Below are 22,035 nucleotides of genomic sequence, written 5' to 3'. Positions count from 1 at the left end.
CTTTGCAACTGGACTAAATGTCTCATCATAATCAAGACCTTTTGTTTGTGCATAACCTTTAGCAACAAGCCTTGCTTTGTATCTTTCCACACTACCATCTGACTTGCACTTGACTTTGTATACCCATCTTGAACCAATTGCTTTCTTTCCACTTGGCAAGCGAACCAAATCCCAAGTGTCATTATTCACAAGAGCATCCATCTCATCATCCATAGCTGACTCCCATTCTGATTTTCCAATTGCCTCTTGAAAACATGTAGGCTCTTTATGTTGCACACGTGAACCATGTATGCATAATGTGTACGCATGTAACCGTTGTATGTCAATATATCAACTGGATAACGCACCCTCTCTAATCTTCTCAACTGTTGTGCACTCTTCTCTTTAACTCTTGCATATGGGGGTACATATTTCTCAATATTCTTACTGCCAGGTGTCCTCAAATGTGGTAAACCATGCTCTTCATCGAAGCTTTCATCTCCAGAACTCTCTTCAACCACTTTCTTCTTGCCTTTCTCGTCTTGCTTCTTATCTCGCAAACGATCGCTCCATGGGTTGACACTTCCTGTATTCTCCTCTGCCATATGTGGTCCTGAAATAGTTCTTGTTGATGGTCCTGGCTTATCAACAACATGATGCACATTCTCTTGCTCTTCATACTCATCTTGTATCATCACTGGCTTTGGTTTATACCATGGTTCATGCTCACAAAATCTGACATCTCTACAGACATAAACTTGTCTTGTCGTAGGATCATAGCACTTGTAACCTTTCTTTTCAACTAGGTAGCCCAAGAATATACACTTCACTGCCTTTGGCTCCATCTTCTTTCTTGCTTCATTTGGCACATGAACATAGCAAACACATCAAAAAACTTTCATGTAGGAAATTGTTGGCTTGATCCCATAAAGTCTCTCATAAGGTGAAATTTCATGAATGGCAGCAGTTGGTGTTCGATTCATAATGTGTACTGCTGTATGAACTGCTTCAGCTCAATATGTTAATGGCATATTCATCTCATTCATCATGGCTCTTGCAATCTCTGCTATGACTCTATTATTTCTCTCAGCAACTCCATTTTGTTGTGGTGTGTATTTGCAAGTAATTTGTCTTCTTATGCCTTGTTCACATAAGTAATCATCAAAACTGTGTGACCTGTACTCTCCCCCTCCATCTGTACGTAGGCATTTAATTTGACAACCATTCTCTTTCTCAACCATAACTTTGAACTCCAAGAATACCTCAAATGCCTCTGACTTTGCCTTTAGAAAGTAAACCCATGTCATTCTGTTGTAATCATTTGTAAATGCGATAAAATATCGACAACCATTTGGTGTAGCATGATCACAAGGTCCCCAAATATATGAATGAACAATTTCCAAAGGACTTTGGCTAATTCTCCCCCTCTTTGGAAATGGTAAACGAGATTGCTTTCCAAATTGACAAGCTTCACAAACATGATAAAAATTCAATTTGCCAAACTTTGGTAATCCACGTACAATTTGATTTGATTGCATATGCTTTAATCTTCTAAAATTGACATGACCAATCCTCTTATGCCATAATTCTGCCCAATTATCTGAGTGGCTGATTTGTTTTCATACATACCACTGTGTAAACATGGATCTCCAGCTTCCAATCAAAACAAGCGACCTTTCTTTCTTCCACGTGCCAATATCTTTCCTGGTCTGCCTTTGTGAAACTCCTCTATGAAGCAGCCATAACAATTAAAACGGACTTGCAACCCTTGATCTGTCATTTATCCAACTGATGCTAAATTCTTTGTGATTGAAGGCATATATAGAACATCTCCCAATGTGTTGTATGTCCCGTCTTTTTCTAGCAATGGAACTGAACCAACATGTGTAATCCAATGCATAGTATCATCACCTGTAGTGACAAACTCATCCTCTTGTAATTTCTCTTTTCTGTCAAACCATTCACCATGATATGTCATATGATTTGTGGCACCACTATTTAAATACCAATCATCTGTATGATGTGGCTCCACCATGCTTCCAACAACATTCTCCATAGGAAATAAATGTCCACTCGATCTATTGTCATATATATTTTGATCATGAGGATTTTATCTAGTAAAGTTTCCTCCATGTCTACCATAACCTCAGCCTCTTCCACCATGATCACGGTTTTGATTTAGCCTTGTGTAACATTCTCTTTCAAAGTGACCATAAATGCCACATCTGTTACAATATCCATCTCTTTGAGGATGTACAAATTGTCCACCTCCACGTCCACGAGTTCGGGCTCTCCCCCTACCTCTTTGGCTATAATCATTGTAACTTTGACTTTGTTGGTTTTGCCATTGACCTCTTCCAACATTATTTCCACGACCATAGTTTCCTCTTCCACCTCTATTGTTTCCACGACCTCTAGAGTAAAAAACCTGATCTCTGGAATTGTTATTTGATGTAGAAGGACCTGACTTGCCTAACTTCACCTCTTCTTGCAAACAAAGGTTTACTAACTCTTCAAAATCAGGCATGTGTCCTCGAACAGATATAGATGTATCCAATGACTTGTATTCCGGTCCCAAACCATTCAATGTCACTGAAACGAAGTCATCATCTGGAACTTCAACATTAATGCTCGCAAGATCTTCCGGTATTTGCTTTATCTCTGTCACATAATCTGATATGGATCTATTCCAAACCCCAAACTACCCTCTAAACTCTCCTTCCCCTAACACCTCCCATTCTAAACCACTTCACCCTAAATTTAGCTTGCCCAAAACCTCAAAAAACTTGCAGTGGAGAAGGTTGAATTAGGGGTAGAGCACCCTACAACTTGGGTCCACTTGCTCTTCTCTCAACCCCCTCTTTTTTCACACATTTGGACCCCTCCTCCTTGTACTTTTTCTCTCCTCTCCCGCCCTCCCCTTTTTGGTGAAAAACGTTGTAAGTATTGGCTTCCTCTTACCAACCCTCACCTCTTTGAAATTATGATCTTAAAAAATATAGCTACCTTCTCTCTCAACCACAAAGTTACCAATCTATCTTCTCACAATCTCTCAAAACGTTTCCTCTGCTCCGCTGAACAAAAACTTCTAGGTCTTGGACTCAACTACATTCCTTTGTCTCCTCCACCCGCATCGATCTCAATCCTTGAGGCTTACTCTAACCTAAAAAGAACCCTCAAACTTAAGATTTCCTTCAAAAATGCTCATCTCCTCTTTAAAGAATGGCCGTGATATTATTATCAAGGCGGCCGATAAGAATCTAGGTCCGTCAATCCTCTCCAGAGATTGGTATAACAAAAAAGAACTCGGCCAGCTCTCGGATCTTACTCCAAAAACTCTTCCCCTCCCTTACCTTTTGTTTCTTCCCTACTCAACTCCATTGTCTCAAATTTCCCCTTCTCCCCTACAACGAACGAGTCTTTATCCTCTCCTCCTCTCTTGGAAAAACCAAACCATGCCCTTTTTTTCTCCTACCCAAAATCCACAAACCCTCCGTTGTTGGCCGCCCTATTTGCTCTTACAAAGGTTATGTGTTAGAGAATGCCTCTAAATGGCTCCATGCACAATTCTATCCCGTTCTCTTATCTAAACCCCATCACCTAAAGGACTCCCACTCCCTTATCTTGGACCTTACCACCACCCCCTTTCCTTCCCATATTACCATGTTTACATTTGATGTAGAATCTCTCTATCCAAGCATCCCCATTCAAGAAGGTTTAATAGCCCTCAAAAACTCCATCCAAGACCTCTTTCCCTCTCCTAAAGTCCACTTTATTCTTTCTCTAGATTCTCTTATCCTTAACCATCATTACCTATCTTTTAATGGGGATTGTTGGCGCCAAATCAAGGATTCGGCAATGGGTTCCAACTTTGCCATTGTCTACGCTTGCCTTTTTCTTTGCTCCTTAGAGGAAGGCATGAAACTCCTCTCCTCTCCATCTCTTTTTATTTTAAAAGATTTGTAGATGATGCCTTTGGCATGTGGGATAGCCCTTCTTCAAGTTTGAGTAAGCTTCTTCAAGGCTATGGGAAACCTCTCCAGGAGCACATCAAAATCTCCTCCTCCACCTCCTCGCAAGAGGCGTTTTATCTTGGATATCCATTTTTTCAAAGGAGCCTCTTTCACCACTTATGGCATACTCGACTCACATTGTCAACCAAAGAGCCTCAATTCTTACAACTATATCCCTTGGCAATTCTGGCATCCTACACACCAAAAAATTGCCTTCATACTTTCATAACTTAAAAGGTACATCATTCGGGAAAGCTCACTTTCAGGCTTCATCACTATCCGTAACCTTTTCTTTTCTTGGCTAAGGGCTAAAGGCTACCCCCCCCCCCTTCTCTCTCTCTTTTGGAAGCTTGCTTCTGTTTTATTTTCTATAGCACCAGACCTTCTCTCCTCCAAAAAATTCAAAAAACCAAGCCCTAGTCTAACATTGTAAAAATTTCCTTTTCACCCTTTACTCGCACACTCAACCTCTCACTCTCTATCAAAAAACCTCTCTCTAGGCTTTTTAAAGCTAATCCCGAGCTTGCATACCTTCCAAAACCAATCGAGTGTTGGCTTAATGCGCCAAAGTTTGGTTCACTTCTCTCGGAGAAACTCGATCGTGCCAAATTGTTTTGATACCTCTTTTGGATAGCTCCACCTCGCCTACCTCCTTTTTTGCTAGCTCTACCTCACCTACTTCCCTCTAAATCCTTCCTCTTTTTTTCCCTCCCTTTTTTTGGTACCTCCAATTAATTTGGGTTTGGTAAAGCTCGCCTTTAACTTGCCTTACTCCTCCCTTGAATGTAGTACTTTGCATAGAATTTTGAACCATGCCCCCTACTTATATCCCCTCCTCCCTCCATGTTTTTACACCATTGATGAGCTAATCTAGCGAAACGCGTTTGGTGTTTACATGGTGTTAAACCCCCTTCCCCCCCCCCCCCCCCCCCCCACTTTTTTTCCTTTGCAAGTTTTTCTCACTATGATAATTTATTAAATTATACGATTTTTTTTAATTTAGTAATATCATATTGAATTACTAATGGGAAACCTCAAAACGAGGAAAACCCATAGAAAACAGTACATGTGGAAAATCAGAAACAATCAAAGTAGAGCTCATAATGAAGGGAGGAGAGCTCATCCAAGTCATGGGCAACTTTAAGGGATTGACAAAGAGAGGTTTTGAAGAGGAATATGTAGTCTACTTGTACTTGCTGAAACATGAGAAGAGTACGTGCTCTCCTAACTGTCTAGAGCACCCAAAAACGAACCCACGTAAAAAGTATGCATTCACCTTAAGCAATGGCAAAAGTATTCCAAAAAGACAAAAATATTGACCAAAATATATCCTAAGGAAGATAATGCGAAGGCATGTAGAGATGTAATCAACAAACCGATGTATATGAAAGAAATACCACAACAAATGCGGGATAGTCTCAATCTTTGCATCGCAACGAATGCATCGTGAAGAAGCAACTCTTCAGGTATGAAGAAATTTGCCAATGGGAGAAATCCAATTAGACATCTCCACACGAACAATCTCTCTTTTAGGGGAATTTTAGCATGCCAAATGTTCATGACCTTATTGCGCCATCATGTAATACACTTATTCATATTCCATACCATATTGCAGTGATCTGCTATTCAAGAGGATGATTGCAAATGGCAATATATCTTTCGAGCAGCTAAAGAACGCAAAGGAACTGTCATAATGCCAATCATAGAGTCGATCCTTAGTAAAGAGTGACAGAATGAGAGATTTAGAAACAACAATATCTCAAATTAATCTACCATGCGCGTTTGTAATGCATACCAAGACCAAAAGTAATACTCGCCTGCTGAAATAAATGTACACTCCCATTAGTGTCAACAACATCTGATATCGAAGCTATTCCCTTATATGCATGGTTGGGTGACAACTAGACTGATCAAAGACCATAATCCAATGTATACTTTCTAGCCTGAGTGAATATCCATGATCGCCATAACTACAATCTAAGGACTCATATGGGCCATCAACCGGATCATACCAAACCAGCATTTGCATTGCTAAATAAAAGACCAAGAAGTTAATAAAGAAATCCAAACCATGCAAGGGCATGACCAATTTAAGCATACAAATATCCACTATTAGAGCATCCTAAAGCCATTCCACTCAAGATTATAAGAGCCCATAAACAGGAAGGTGTAGTAAGCTCAGCCCAAATTGCATTATGATGCTATTGCATTATTCGTTTGTGTTTGCATCCAGACATCAAGTGGGAGATTCGACACAAATGAAAAACTAAATTCATCCATATTACAGAGTAACTATAGGTGTAGCACACCAAACAAGCCTACTTGTATGCATATGAGATCCGCTCATTTAAAGTTCCACTTTGTATAATCTATAGTAAGATGGGAAAAGATTATCAGCTATATACCCAACCCTAAGTACATAATACCATGTTTTGAAGCCAGCACTTCGTGTTCGAAGTAACCTGAAGGCGCTTGGCGCCTACCTAGGCCATTGTCATGCTTGTCAAGGCTATCAGAAGCCCCAAGAGGTCCATCTGGAAATGTTTGAAGTGTAGCACATGAGTTCATCGAGGGATTTATTTTTTTCAAAAAGTTATAATAGAACATTTACAAGAGGGATTAGAAAATGAAAATTTTCAAGTTTATTTTTAAAATCGGTCATTTAATTCACGGTGATGTGTGTACATGGAACAATACCTCTTGAATGCAGATGCTATAGGTTATGTCACAACAAGGAGCGAGGTTTTTTGGAGTTGTTCTTCTCACTCTGGTAAGGTCGAGCCAAGCTAGGCTGGTGAGCAGAGGAACGAACACCTTCCTCGGAACCATACAATCAAATAAAACTTTAAGGGAAGAAACAAGATTATAATTAACAATGGCCTCCATAAGGGAAAGGGGGGGGGGGGGGGGGGCAGAAGAATAAGAGAATTTTAACATCGTAAGAAAAGATCTATCCGACGAGTTGAACTCAAGACCTGATATTCAAGAGGGAAATGGCATAACCAATCTACCACACCAATTATAATCCTCCACTAAACCATGTATTCTCAAAAAAGTAAGCACTCACAATGCCTTAAGTAGATGCCTGCAACCCTCCAAGCATTCATCATTACAATGCAAGGGTAGAGAATTGCTCCTACAAAGCTTCCCAACACCCCAAAGGCCTTATGTAGGGCAAAACATGAAGAACAAAGGCTTGCCATCATTAACCTGCCATGTGGCACTAGTAGACATCCAACGGTCCACAATTGCTCCAAAGAGTTTCATGCTTTACTAAGGCCTTACGTAGGCCAAAATCAATGATGAAATGCTCGAAGACAACAAGACTCATGATTTTGTCATTTAACGACCTGTCAACTACCTGTTACAATTAGCCGAGAGTTCCTTCAAATTGTGTCGGATGTCCCATGATGAGAAAGAGAGTTGCTTGTAAAATATGTGTAAATTATTCAATGGGTAACCTCTGCAAATTCTATAAGACTTTAATTGACCAATCTTCAGAAACCGGAACATTTGGTTTTCTTATAATGTATGCATTGCTCTGAGGTCCCGGTCGAAGCAGCAAGGGACCAACTTCGAGTTCAACACGCCTGTTGTGAGGCTCCACAATTGCATGTTTTGCTCCTGACAAGTCCTTCGCTCTCAAGCCAAGAAGTACGATTCTTTCGATCAAGCAAGACGATGTAAACTCTTTCTTTCCATTCGTCTTGGCTTTGATGCTGGATGACGTAAGGCGGCCCTTTGAGAACGTGAACTTCCGATGGATGTAAGCTCCTTCTGTATAGTCGAAACTCTTTCCATCATCTACATATAGCTCTCCTTCAGCTTCATGTGCATCATTTAGAGCAATAACCTGTATTTAGCACCAAACAATTGTGTATAGCTGAGTAAAAGGTTCACCCATTATGCTCACATAGTCGAGTACCATAAAGCGAGTATATAGACCTCTACATGTTTGTGCAATGCAATTGCTAGGAGGAATTTGTCCTCATATATATAGCACTTCATAGGAGAAAGAGAGTTCAAGAAAGTACCAATCACTTTCGTATGTGCTACACAGCACAAGAAGCACCACATAGTCTACAATTCTGTACAATGTATTTGCTAGAATGAATAAGCTCTGCTGCATAGCACATGATAACATTGAGAGAACTCTGGAAACTACCAATCATAAACATGAGTGCTATCTAGGACAGGATAGCTCTACATAGCTTGCATGTGTGTGCAATGAAATTCCTAGAATTAATGTGTCCCCAAACATAGATGATAGGACATTATGATAGGACAATGCAGAACAATTCAGACAAACAACCATGGTAATAACAACTAAAAAGCTTATAATGCAAACAATAGTTGGTTTAACCGCCAAAGAATCAAATAATCAAAAAGGCGATATTCATCAGAGTTGAATTTGTGGAGTTTTTTCACAGGAAATCGCATCAAATCTGCGTTCTTTTTTTCCTTGCAACCACAAAGACCAAATCAAGGAGTACTCACCAATGTGTAAGGATCATTGACAGTCTGACTAGAGCTCCGTCGCGGCCTGTTCCTTCGAGGAATAATTGTACCACCCCTTTGAAAAACTGGAATTGCATTCATTGTAACGGGTATCTTACTATAATCACCTCCAGGGAAAGCAGTACCTGTCTTCAACTCATACCAAGGTCCTTTGCCAGGTAAGTAAACAGATTCTGAGGTTGCTCCCTGGCATCACACACAAATACACAACACATTAAGTAAGTTAAGCTCTGAAAGAAACTTCTTGCAACAATTGGAGCATAATCTCAATGTGTAGCGGAAAACCTCTGTGTAAACACCATGCACCAACAAGCTGTTTCCCACCATACATTCCTTGTCCATCGCAAAAGTCATTTCCTCCTCAGGGAACTCCATCCACAATGGGCGCATGATTGGAATGCCAGTTGTGCTGGCTTCCCTGAACAAGGTATAGAAATATGGCAGCAGCGCATAGCGTTCTCGAACTGCCTCGCGAATGTAGCTTGTGTAGGGCTCCCTGTACATTACCAAAATCATTATACTGTTCAGTCCAAAGAATGCCCTAACAGACTTCCATATCTTAAAGACTGTCAAGCAAGAACATGTGCTTCCCAAAAGTTTATTAAAAAGACACACACACACCTCCACAAGGTCAAAAAGGCCTCACTTTGCGACCCATAAGAAGGGCTAAAGACTCGCACAAAACACACACCAAAGAATATAGAAGAGGGAAGAACCACACTAGAAGGCTAATATAAATTCTAATTTATCAACCACAGGACAACAGAATTATACAAAAAAGAGAGAAAAATAAAGGAAAATAGCTTATTTGAAGAGAAAATGCATCTCTTTTTATAAGAGACCCAAAAAATGAACACTAAAATCACAAAAGACTAGGTTTCCTTACTTCAAATTTTTATAATGCCATTAGCATATTACCGACGTGATATTTCTTAATTCCTACAATAAGTTTATTTGCAATGAAGCATTACACGACAAATTAAACTGCATATCAGCTTCAGTTAAGTCTAATTAAATTACAGTGGAATTGTTAATTCCTACAAAAAATACACAACAAATTTTAAGCAGAACTATCAATGTGCAGCCTTAACGTCAATGGTTAGCCCAGCAGCAAACAAAGCACTATCACCTGTTGTCACATGACACATCCAACCCTATGTGTCCGTGGACAAGCTACATGATCAAGGTTCAGTTCAGTCAAGTCAGTCTAGATTTAGAAGTGATATGGCACTTTTTGTGAGTCTATTCGTAGACCGTGCATGCCTAGTCACTTGGTATAGATGCATATCCTATGGTTGCACACACCATGATCATCAGTATTCCCATTAGAATCCATCAGATTCCATCAGGGGAATTTTCCAGTGCATTTAGCCTATTTTCCCTATTTTTGACATTTTTCACTTATTATTTTTAAGTGACTTTCCAACAAAAGTAGGTAGGGCAATTTTGCTAAGGAAATATATAAGCAAACCAAAGCTAGCATTCTTTGGCAGATGAGCAAGGAGCACAACAGGCTCTCAGGCAACAGGTACTCCCCGCTCTTAGCAAGAACTCTCCAAGCTTCCCTTGGCGAGCCCCTCTCTCATCAGCCTAGCGTTTTTGGTCTTCATCATCACCCCTTCAAGCGTTGGCGTTTTCAGCTTTGCAGTCCTCGCCAACAGTCCCAGATCCCTAGCGTTTTTGCTAGCGCTCCCCAAATCTGCCAGCGTTTTCATTTTCAGCCTGAAGTGAAGCATTTGCAGCAGCGTTTTCAGCATTCCATACAGCAGCAGATTCAGCCCTAGATGCATGAAGAGATCGTCATTTTCAGCCCTCAAAAACGCAGCCAAAACAGAGTTTTCAGCCACCCAAATCAGTCCCAGATTTTCAGCCATAGCGTTTTTATGGACAGCAGATAGAAGACCGCAGATTTCAGCCCTTAAGTCGTCGTCGCCATCCCCGTCGTCGTCACCGGCATAGTCCCAAGTTGCATCAGTTTTCCATGCATCATCATTGTACCACTTTGTGCAATCATAAGTAGACCACTCTCGCCGACAAGAGTGGGGCCTTCGGAGGAGGGTTTTACAACGTCTCTGGTGTCGTATCTCTCTTCTCTCTCTATCTCTCAGTCTCATTCACTTGCACGCACAGTGTCCATTCACTTTGTTTGTGATCATAGCACTTTCCATTAAGAACGGAAGGCTCTCCCTTCCATAAGAACTGAAAGGAACCTTGAGCACAGTTCGGAGCACTCATCTTGAGCAAAGCGCAAACATTCATTCCGCTGCACCTTACACAGGTATCATGAACAATAGCTAAAACATCCAAAGAAAACAAGAACCATTAGTCTTTGTACTGAAGCTATACACGAGCTCTAGAGCTATCTTGCTCATAATATGATGAATGTCGTCATCCACATTGTCTACGGTATCGTATGAAGCTAAAATTGTACACCTAGCGTATGGTACAGCATAAAGTTCATCGAGTGTACCCCTTCCCTGCCTCCCTAAAACAGAAGAAAGCTAAACAGAGCCTTTAAAAGGCTTCATTTACACTCTACGGACCACATTGTACCCTTTTCTTTTTGTACCTCTTTGATGGCCATGGAAACCAGGTTGGATACTAAGTAGACAAACAAGCCAGCAGAAATAAACCAAGGCATACAATGAGCCCAAATGGCCAACCCCTCCCTCAAAGCTTCTCTCTATTCATGGAACCAATAGAAAGCTGAAATCCGAATTGAAGAAAAGAATGTTCTTTGGACAAACTCTTGGCAGAAAGTTTGCCAGAATGCAATACAAACGTCAATTGCAGGTTGATACATGTGTGAAAAGATTGATCGAGTACTCCAGAGATCCAAGATTTGCGAAACACTTGAAGAATCATCCAATTGATGAGATTTACTCAAGATGGCGAGAGGCCATTGCTTCTCTCATGTAGGGAGGAAAGCTGAAAGGACAGATGAGTGCAGAAAGGCAAAACCTATACTCGCAAAAAGAGTTGGACAGAATTCTTGAAAAGAAGAACCAAAGGACCACCAGAAGATAAGCCAGAGAGTTACAGAGGAGCAACCGAGCGCGGAAGAAAAGGAAAGATGATAGCAGGACTTGTACCAAATTTTGTGGGGACCGCCGACCTTAATCAGATGAACAAAAATATTGAACTTTGCCCAGCATGGGGCGAAGTCCGAGACCAGGAAACCCTTATATTCTTTGATGGAGAAGCCAAGGCTAACCAAAATGGCGGCTCGATTTGGAATTACACCCAAGGAAATGGGGGCACAGGCCGAGGCTGTTCTAGAGGCACCCGGACGGGATGTTGCCATTACACCTGTCATTGGCAAACTACGTTTGCATTGTCAAGGGTATTTAGGGCACGAGGACTTCTTAATCATGCCTTTGGAAGGATGTGACATCTCCGAGGAATCACTTGGTTCCTTAAGAACAGTGTTGTGGTCGATTTTAGGGCAGGGAAAACCATCTTGAAGAATGAGAAGGGCAAAGAAATTGTACTTGATGGAGAACTGCAAGACCTCGAAATAGAACGATAAGATTTTCTGCAAGCTCAGGCTAACTGTTTCTCTCAGGGCTTACTAGGCGAATTGCCTCCTTCACGTCCTGAAGATCACACGATTGATTTGATTCCCGGTAGTACACCAGAGAACCGGCCATCTTACGGACCTAGCCGAGCCCAAAAGGAAGAAATAATGAACCAGAACAGATTCCCCTTTCCAAGGATCGATGATATACTCGACAGACTTCAGGGTTCTACTTGCCGAATTGATATGAACAGTGGTTATCTCATCAAATCCAAATTGCTCCTGGAGACGTCTACAAGACAACTTTCACGACGTCTTTTTCAAAGAGTATCAATCGTTTGGGGACACTTTCTTTGACGACATCATCGTCTTCTCCAAGAAGGAAGCAGAACACAGACACCATTTGTTGCAAGTTTTCCAACACTGCAGCAGCATAAACTGGTTGTAAATGCAAAAAAGAGCACACACAAAAATATTGTCTCAGATACAATTCTTGAGACACATCGTTTTAGCAAAAGAGGTAAAGATGCACCTGGCCAAAATTGAGACTACTCATGATTGGCCTGATTTAAAGATTGTTCGAAGCTTTCTAGGCTTGTGTTGATATTATCGGTGGTTCATTTGGAAATTTGTAGAGATAGCTTCTCCCTTTGCATATGCCGACTCAAAAAGGAGTTTCTTTTATTTGGGGACCGACACAGATTGCAGCCTTTCAGACTCTCAACGAAAAGTTGACTACACGACCAACGTTGGCCTTGCCACACTTGCAAAAGCCATTCGAAGTTTACTGTGACGTTTGTGATCGCAGTCTGAGAGCAGTCTTGATGCAAGAAGGCCATGTCGTAGCTTACGAGAGCAGGATGTTTTCAAGTCCTCAACAGATTGCACAGATTTATGAGAGAGAGCTTTTGGCGGTTATCCATGCTCTTCCGCAGTGGCGACAGTGTCTACTCGGAGCTGACTATATCGTCTTCACAAACCATCAGAGTTTACACTACTTATCGCAAAAGAAACTTTCGGGGAAGCAGATGAGGTGGGCTAACATCTTGTAACAGTTCCACTTCTAGACAGTCCATGTTCGGGGAGACAAGAATTTCATGGAAGATGCATTGTCTAGACAACCCTTGGTTCTAGCTATTTCCGCAATACATCATCGAAGCTTCGAGGATATGGTAGATCAATACGGCACAGATCCTGATTTTGCACATATCTTTCACCGGATACAGAGTAGAGAGACAATTGCAAGCTAATCCATACGAGGCGGCTATTTGATGCAGAAAACGATGTGTGTTACACAACCTTTGAGGGAAAAGGTTTTGACAGAGTGCCATTGACCACCCTTTTCTAGCCACCACGGCATGGATTGTAACAAACTGCTGACGTGTCAAAGCCTAAAGAATGGAGCTAACTTACAAATGTGGCGGAGGGCCTAAACCCTAAAAAGAACAAGTAACAGAAGAAGTCCTACCAGCTTATGGGACCCCATTCGATGGGGCCCCAAGTGACACAAAGGATTAAAATAAAGCAGGACTCGCACACACAAAAACTGATGACGTGGCAGATTTTTGAAAATTGCGCTGACATGATGACGTGGCATGCTGTACGGAATTCCGCGGTTTGCGCTGGCTGATGATGTGGCCAGGCTGTATGGATTTCCATAAATTACGCTGGGAGCTTTTGGCATTGCTTTTTGGACCAGAAGCTTTTGAGTTTTGAAGGCTTTTCACTATAATTGCTCTTTAGGCCAAGGGCCTTTAAATATGAGGTTAGGGCTCATTCTCTGGCATGCTTCCTGGAGGTGCAGTCTGGAGTACCAGCTTATATTGTGTTGATGCAATATAAAGAAATACCGAAAGGGGCACCAAGGTTTGGGGCCAATACTCTCTGGGGTGGAATTCCGCCACTCCGTGTCGCGTGTTGTCTCTCTCTCTCTCTCAGTTCAGTTGTTGTTGAAGTGCTAAAAGTCTGTTTCAGTCTGTTCTTTTCTATTGGCACGTGGTGCCCGTCTTGTGACAGTGGTATCAGAGCATCAGGCGTGTGCTTTTTTGAAAGCATACCGGTCCTACAAAAGAGCAAACAGAGCTATTGGAATTTTATTTGAGGGATCTTCGGCCTCCAAAGCATACCGGTCCTACAAAAGAGCAGACAGAGCTATTGAAATTTTATTTGAGGGATCTTCGGCCTCCAAGCATACCGATCCTACAAAAGAGCAGACAGAGCTATTGGAATTTTATTTGAGGGATCTTCGGCCTCCAAAGCATAGCCGGTCCTACAAAAGAGCAGACAGAGCTATTGGAATTTTATTTGAGGGATCTTCGGCCTCCAACCCGGACTTATTAGCCACTGCCACCCTTACTTCATCGCGCATCAGGCGCGCTCCCGTCTTCACCGCTCATGTCTTACAAGGCATAAGCCAATTAAGATCACTTGCAAGAGAAGGATCCAGATTTGTTTCAAGTCATTGTTTTTCTCAGAAGCAGGGCCATGCAAATGTTGATGTCTATAGCTACCAAGCCGCACACTTCCAAGGACTTGGCAAGCTTTCAAGAAAAATTTTGCCCGAAGTTATATGATTTCTGACATCTTCCTTCGGAGTGCAACTTCTGGCAGAGTGGGGTATCCTGAAATGCTTGCCATGGAGACCCTAGCAAATTATAACTTGAAATTTCTCGACATCTCTCAGTAGATGTCTCTTCACGAGAAGATGACCTCGGAGGTCCAATGCGATTGCTATCTTGGGACTACCATCATCGGGACAGCCCCTGGCGGGCAGAAAGGATGACGTGGCTGCAGGCTATACAGATCCCGCAAACTGCGGAGGGTATGACACGTGGCAGCCCATACGGAATTCCACATTTTACGGCGCTTTTTGCGGCAGAATTGGCGGCAGTTTTTTGTTGTTTTTCTACGCAAATGCAAGTGAGAGAGGGAGAGCCAGCTTTTGGCTTATTTAAAGGCTCAAGAGAGCTTGAGAGAGAAAAGCCCTTCCTGCTTTATTTTTCAAGCTTTTGATTTTCATCTTTTGGGGCTCTGCTTTTGGCATCCCTTGTACTCTTTAAATAAGTGGGTAGGCCACTCACAACTCAGAGCATCTGGATGCAGAGTTTGAGTGTGAGCGCCTGCCCGCACTCTTATACTTTGAACACAGATTAATACAAAAGAAATACCGAATGGGGCGCCAGTCTTTGGGGCCAATATCTCTAGGCACGGAACTCCGCCGGGCCAGTGTCGAATAAATTGTGAACTGTGAACTGTTTTGAAGTGGTTATTTGGTGTTGTCGCGGTAGATTCTTGACTTGGAGTGTCCAAGTCTGTTACACGAATCCTCCATAGGAAAAAACAAAAGATCAAAGCTCTGATACCACTGTAATTGACTTGGCACTAACAAGGTGGTAATTCCACCCCAAACAAATGAACATGCAGTAACATCTGTTTGACACCCCCCTCTGGTGCTGCCTCGCTAAATCTCCATTATAAAACTCCCTAGGACACGCTGGTCAACTGACTCTTGAGAGTTGGAGGGAGCGTTGTTCTATGAACAAAGGGGGATCTCTCTCTGATGGCAATGTAGGCCTCGCAATCGCGTACTTAGTGCTCCTCATTCTCCTCTTCCCCCAGCTACTCGCCATCCACCTTCTCTCTGCATAGTCTGCTTATCCTCTCGTCTCTATAGATCTGACTTGCTCTACTAATCTCTATCACTAGGAGATGTAACAAAACTCTGAGCTTGCCAATAGCCACCCTAGAACCATGTGGTAAGAGGCCATCCATGTATCTAGGTCTCTCTATGAATCCATCCTTCGAAATGCTCATGAAGTGCATTCTGTAGTATATCATCTTCGAAGGAAGGGACTGCACAAGTGATCTCATATATATAGCAAGCCTCGTCTCGGGACTGTGTTCCTCTGTTCCCCTCGCCATGTGAGATGGATGTGTGGTGCATCTCTCTCCTACTCGAATGGTAGGAGGTGGTCCCTCTCTAGTCCTTGTTGTGAGAACCATTATGTGTCCTGGCCATGCCAAGACCTCCATTTCCTACCTCTAACTAACTTTCTGAAAGCCTCGAAAGCTCTGAATGATAAGCAGTCATGTGGCATCTCTCTAAATCTGTCTAAAAGACATATGGTCGGATATAGGGCCTGGTGTAGCTTAGCTTGAGCAATATCATGGGGACACACAAAGAGAGAAATATATATTAACGACTCTAAAAGGCCAATGCAGCTTATGAGACCAAACCAGTACATAGAAAAAAGGATATCTCTCATCTGAAGGAAGTAAACAAGTAAGTATAAGCTAAAGACTGATATGAGCTACCTTTCTAAAATTACATTCATAGTCCAAACACATGGTATCACTAAAATATCCTCTCTATGAAGATGTAGGTCTGTGTGACTGAGATGTCATGGCGTCCGCCTTTGGATGCGCTCCTTTGTAGCTACGATGTATCTATGTTGTGGGCATCTGAGACTCCTCCTGGATGGACATGGTCATGGTGCTTGAATAAGTGCTACTCCTCTATCCAAGGTAGCACCTCTTAAAGATGAACAACCCCAATGATGTGTCGATGAAGCACAAGTCATGTCAACAGCAATACATGTACTCTGCCCTGTAACAAAAAGAAAGTCGGTAACAGTAGTCTGCCTTGATGGGGGTGGTTGGGAATCTTTTCATGCAAGATGGCTGTTCGGCATATCTAGAGCTCCAAGAGAAAGAACCCAAAACATCTCCGATTAATTTTGTCCGAGGGGCACCCAGTTTTTGACTCCCTCTACGAATTGGGGCCTGGCCACTAAAAGTGGCACTTTAAAAACCTTAGAAACCTGCAAACATCCCTTGGTCACTTCAAATGCTTGCTCACACACTTCTAAGGAGTCTCCGAATGCACTCACATGCACAAATGCAATGCCAACATAGACTTCTCCGCGGAAAAGCACCTACTCCTTAAAAAGCAAATAAAAAGCAACTTGCTATTTTGAAAAGTAACTACATTTCCACAAAGCTACTTTCAACCTATTTTCATTCAAATGCTTGCTTCTTCATCTTCATTCAAGTGCTTACTTCTTGCGTGCAGCTCTAACTCGATCCAATATCCCCTCAGATTTTAAATATTCCCCGCTCAATGCTCCCCTCACCCACCATGTAGTGCATCAGATATACACATCACTTGAACTCTCACTCATCGCACTTATGGAACTAATCCCCAGCGATACTCTATGTCATTCATCCTACAACGCATCAGAGATGTTCACTCCGAATGGTCAAATACTTGTACAGTTGTACTCAATACTCTAGTCACCCATCCACCAATGTGACGTATCAGAAGTATCCGTTCCTTGTAGCCATAAATTGAAATTACCAAAAAATAGCCAATTTAGCAATATGGGGGGGATGAGAGAGAGAGAGAGAGAGAGAGAGAGAGAAGATGATAACACACCGATAGGATCCCACTAACCCTCTCAAAGGCCCCCTTACCTCATTATTACAGTGGTAGTTGCTTATGTATCACATATAGGGAATGCACCCAATGCTCATGCAAACTCACACCTCGAGCTAGTCTCCAAGGAATGGTATTTATGTTCAACCCTTCCACTTTTCCAAAAATGTTCCTTAAGTCTCGCCCAAAACATATGCAAACCGCCCCCCCCTCCCCCAAAAAAAAAAACAAAAACAAAAAAGTTTGTTGTGCCCCTCTTACAGCAGATTTGGCAACAAAAGTTCAGAGAGGTAGTATAGATATCTTGAGCTGATAAGCATGCAAATTATTTAACCAATTGTAAAAATCTCCACGATTAGCCACATTGTAAAAGAAACTGCAATGCAAGGCTTGAATAAGTAGTTTATACTACCCAAATAGCCATGGCTCCCTTCGCTTTGTGTCAAGGTGTGCATGTGCTCTGAAGAATGGATAATAGGCAGCTAGCTGATACCAGCGAGTCAGCAACTCTGGATCTGGGTTGCCAAAGAAACCCCCCACGTCGGCACCTGTAATGAATACAAGCAAAAAATTTTATGAGAAAAAGCCAGCTACGAAAAAGGGCCTACTTGTCTGATGAGAAAAAACTGGCAGAATAAAAGGGTCCACTTGCCTGTAAAAGAAAGGCCTGTGATACCAAGGCTCAAAACCATTGGCACTGAAACCTGCAGATGGTCCCACTCAGCTGTATTATCTCCAGTCCACACTGCTCCAACCTTCTGCGTGCCCGCAAAAAAAGCACGTGAAAGGACAAAAGGTCTGTCATTGCCACCATTTCTTTCCAATAAACCATCTGCAGTTGCCATGTGGAAATAGTACCCATATGCATTATGAACATCACGATGCTCCACACCTCCATAGTGCACACAATCCCGAGGCATTGTTGCCTGCAGTTTGGATAGACTTTTAAAACAAACGGGTTTTTAAAAAAAATATTTGAGTTGAAGTACATTACCTCTGGGCCATTAAAAACAGAAGGTTCATTCATGTCATTCCAGATATACAGAGAGGGTGTGGATCCCACATAATTGGTATAAGAAAACTTCCCAGTCCACCACTTCCGGATCTCTGGGCTTAACATATCAAGATATGAAGAAGACCCTGGCCAGCACCATCCATCATAATCCCTTCCATGAATATCCTTCACATAATAGCCCTTGGACGTAGCCTCCTTGTGAAGGAAATACCCGTCATCCCTTTTAATATGAGGATCAACAATTGTTACCATATGGCGACCCTTGCTCATGAGCTTCTCCTGCATTTCTTTTGGATCAGGAAATAAATGTTTATCAAATGTGAAGTACCGCTTGCCATCAGTGTGCTCAATGTCAAGCCAAAGCACATCGTATGGGATGTCAAACTCATCAAAGCTATCATCAACATTGTAGACATCTGCTTCATCTTTATAGTTCCAGCGGGACTGATGGTAAGCTGTGGCAAAAAATTGAGGCATACTAGGCAATCCAGTCACAGTGGTGTATTGTCGCAATAGATCTTTGGGCTTGGGGCCAACAAACAAGAACGCATCCACAATTCCACTCTCACTAATCCACTGTGTGTCTATCTGATTGCTTGCATCAATTTCCTCCTTAAAATCCCCTTTTTCCCACCCTGGAGCTAGCACATCAATGAGCATCTCAGCAGAGTTTAACCAAAAAAATCCAGTGCTTCGCGCTGCACTGTGTGACAGCATAAAGGGGATTGACCCGTAAAGACCAAATGGCGACTCTTCAATGTACTCAAACACGTCAAGATTAAACAGCCGATAAGGCTCAGACGTAATCTCCGGACCACGGGTTGGCTTCAAAGCCAAACTTGTTGCATGTTCTGGAATGCCATAAACATGGTCTGCTCCATGAAAAGTCACATCAAAACTAATGGACTGTGGACCATAAGGTCGAGAATCTGTGTGTGTGCGAAAGCTCTCCTCCCACTCATCTCCCTCCTCCTTTTTCTGTCTGAACTGCTCAAATTGAAATAGCCCTTTGCTGTTGAAGGACAAGAGGCGCTCTGCGCCATCCTGCACATGTATCTCAAAAGGTTTATGTTGCAAAACGACCTGTAAATTGGAACCAAGAGACACAATGGATGCGCCATCTCTTTCCCCGATTTTCTGAATCCATAGCCGCTTGTCATCGAGGGTATTCTCAATTACATCAGGAACTTCAAACCTTTTTCTCTTGCTCTCGTCAGAGGGATCATGGCGCTCATTTATTTTCAGTCTGATCATGTGATCTGAGTAGAAGATCAGTTCAAGCGTAAGAGGAGCAGAGGGCTCACTTTCAGCAGGAGAGAGGGGAATGAGCTTCGCCTCCAAGTGCCCATTGACCAGGAGGACGTCAGAGGCTTCATAGTTTGAGTCGCCCGCCTTCAGAGCTCGAGCTTTCTTGCAGAAAGGAGTCTGGTTGCAGTTACGAAATTCCTCTCTGCGCCACGCCCGCACAGAATGCGTTGCAAGAAACAGGATGAAAATGTGCAAAAGAACACTGAAGATAGGACTGCCAGAAGCCATGGCAAGCTACTCGTTGAATCACAGCACCATCCTTCCTGGAGAGGTGTCCATAGCTTGGAAGCTCATAGAACGCAAACTGCGCGAGTTAGGGACATAGGCTGAGTTTGTTGTTGTCCAAGATCAATTCTCATAAATTTTTGGGTTGTGGTTTCATCATTCATAAAAATCATTATGTGGGGATATATATTGTAGTACTCCTACTAATGGGTCCTACTAAGTCCAGCCCTGCCGCCGTGTCCTACTAAGTCCAGCAAGGCTGGCAGTGAACTACTCTTGGCATATTGTACACATGGTCTTGGGAGGTTGTATGCAGGTTATATAAGGAAAACTCAGCCATTGTCGTGAGGCAGGTGGAACAGAGAATAGAGCATTCCACATTGGTGGAGTTGACGGGCTCTCGTCAAGCACCAATCCTACTTGTTGTTATCTAAACAGACACAATTCTGATTCTTCAGCCATCTCTGAGCCTAGCATAGCCTTCACAATGAGGCACCCTATGTCCCCCAGACACCAACCAAGTTCTCCTCAATACGAGGATGCTGCCATGCATCCCGAATTTACTTCACAACCCTTTGCTACGGAACAGATGTTCCATGCTCTTTCCACACTCTTAGCACAGATCAATCACACAAACTAGTCGCTCATTAGCTATCTCTCTACACAGTCGGCCACGAATCATCGGCCAGACCCCAAGATACTGCCCAAACCATTCTCAGGGTTTCCCACTGAGGATGTGTTCACCTGGCTAGACCATTTTGACAATGTAGCCAGTTACCATCAATGGCATGATGATCGCCATGCCTTAGAAGCCTGCACGTTGTTCGAAGGTGTTGCTGCTACCTGGTTTATACAGCAAGCAGAGAGCGTCAAAGGCGATTGGAACTTGCTGAAGTCTCTATTAATCCAAAACTTCGCTCATCAAGATGTCCCTCAAACTGCTCTTCAATAGGTGCACGCTTTGCGCCAACAGCAGCATGAGCCAATCGCCCAATTCGGTGTCAAGATTAACCAACTTCTTTTGCGGGCCGACCCTACCATGTCAGAAGAAATGAAGTTGTTTTTTCTATGGCCACGTCTACGCCACGACATCTCACGTCGTGTATGAGACCATGGCCCTCCCAACTTTCATGCAGCGATTCAAATTGCTCAACGTATTGAAGGTGCAATGTTGAATGATCGGGTACAGCCTCTACCAACTCCGTCCTCCAGCAATATCTCAGTTACACCCAATTTACCCACACCCATGGACATAGATGTGTCCAATTTTCTAATCGCGGGTCTCTCCCAGATAGAGACGCACGAGGCCGCCCTAAATGTTTTTACTATAACATATATGGTCATGTCCAAAGGCATTGTCGTGGGCTACAATGTCATCAACAACAACCTCAAGCTGCACAAGTTGACAACATGGCTGCTTGCCGAGCTCCACAACAACTGCAAAATGTCCAGATACAAGTTGACAGCACTGCTACTCTCGCAGCTCTGTCGAAAAACTTTCTTGTGATCAATCTTCTTGTGTAGTGATTATGCAACTTCTTTTGGTTTGAAATATAACTCTATCTACCAAGGGTGCATCAACTCCAAAGATAAGCACTCGTCTATTTTTTGGAATGTGCGGCGTGAGTGAATGTGTGGTGTGTTATACATAGATTGATTAGACACAAAAGAACATCGTGTTCAAAAGATAGCTGACTCCATACATTCAAAAGTTATCTGCACAAAAAAAAAAATTGCATTCCAAGCATTCTTTTTTAATATACTCATGCACATGAGGACATGAAGTAAGTTTATAGATGAACTAGGTCTTCATCTTCAAGGTTCTGCTACAACAAACTTTAATATCTTTAAGCAAGGATAGGACTCTCATAGGCATCCATATAAACCAAACAATAGATTTCATTAACCTTGGATACGTATTACAAGTGTGTCAAAGAGCCTGTCAGTTGTTATCAATGTCAAAACATAAAAATAATTAGATTAACAACATTCTTAATTTGTTCAAACTTTAGGAGTTAGGTATAAA

At 42.4% G+C, this 22,035-nt stretch overlaps 1 protein-coding gene across 1 annotated transcript; it reads right to left on the bottom strand.

Moving 5' to 3' along the window:
* Positions 1 to 7,308: 7,308 nt before the first annotated feature.
* RSW3 (Glycosyl hydrolases family 31 protein) lies at positions 7,309 to 20,142 on the bottom strand. Its single transcript, XM_086506366.1, has 6 exons — positions 18,456 to 20,142; positions 18,114 to 18,387; positions 17,874 to 18,009; positions 8,796 to 9,006; positions 8,490 to 8,696; positions 7,309 to 7,845 (listed from the first exon to the last, which is right to left on the bottom strand). The coding sequence occupies exons 1-6, from the start codon at positions 20,010 to 20,012 to the stop codon at positions 7,465 to 7,467; spliced, it is 2,766 nt and encodes a 921-aa protein (XP_086362492.1). The 5' UTR covers positions 20,013 to 20,142; the 3' UTR covers positions 7,309 to 7,464.
* Positions 20,143 to 22,035: the final 1,893 nt, after the last annotated feature.

The sequence above is a fragment of the Adiantum capillus-veneris genome, chromosome 29, assembly GCF_014529385.1.
Source record: "Adiantum capillus-veneris isolate H3 chromosome 29, ASM1452938v2, whole genome shotgun sequence".
NCBI classification, from domain to species: Eukaryota; Viridiplantae; Streptophyta; class Polypodiopsida; order Polypodiales; family Pteridaceae; genus Adiantum; species Adiantum capillus-veneris.
This window is presented reverse-complemented; position numbering and strand designations above follow the sequence as displayed.

What these genes read in the sequence shown, in the direction of transcription:
- RSW3 (XM_086506366.1), bottom strand. Translation starts at nt 20,012, where the DNA reads ATGGCTTCTGGCAGTCCTATCTTCAGTGTTCTTTTGCACATTTTCATC. An exon ending in CTGTTTTTAATGGCCCAGAG is followed by an intron (nt 18,388 to 18,455) that starts GTAATGTACTTC and finishes TCCAAACTGCAG; the next exon opens with GCAACAATGCCTCGGGATTG. An exon ending in TGCATGGTGTTTACACAGAG is followed by an intron (nt 8,697 to 8,795) that starts GTTTTCCGCTAC and finishes GTGTGATGCCAG; the next exon opens with GGAGCAACCTCAGAATCTGT.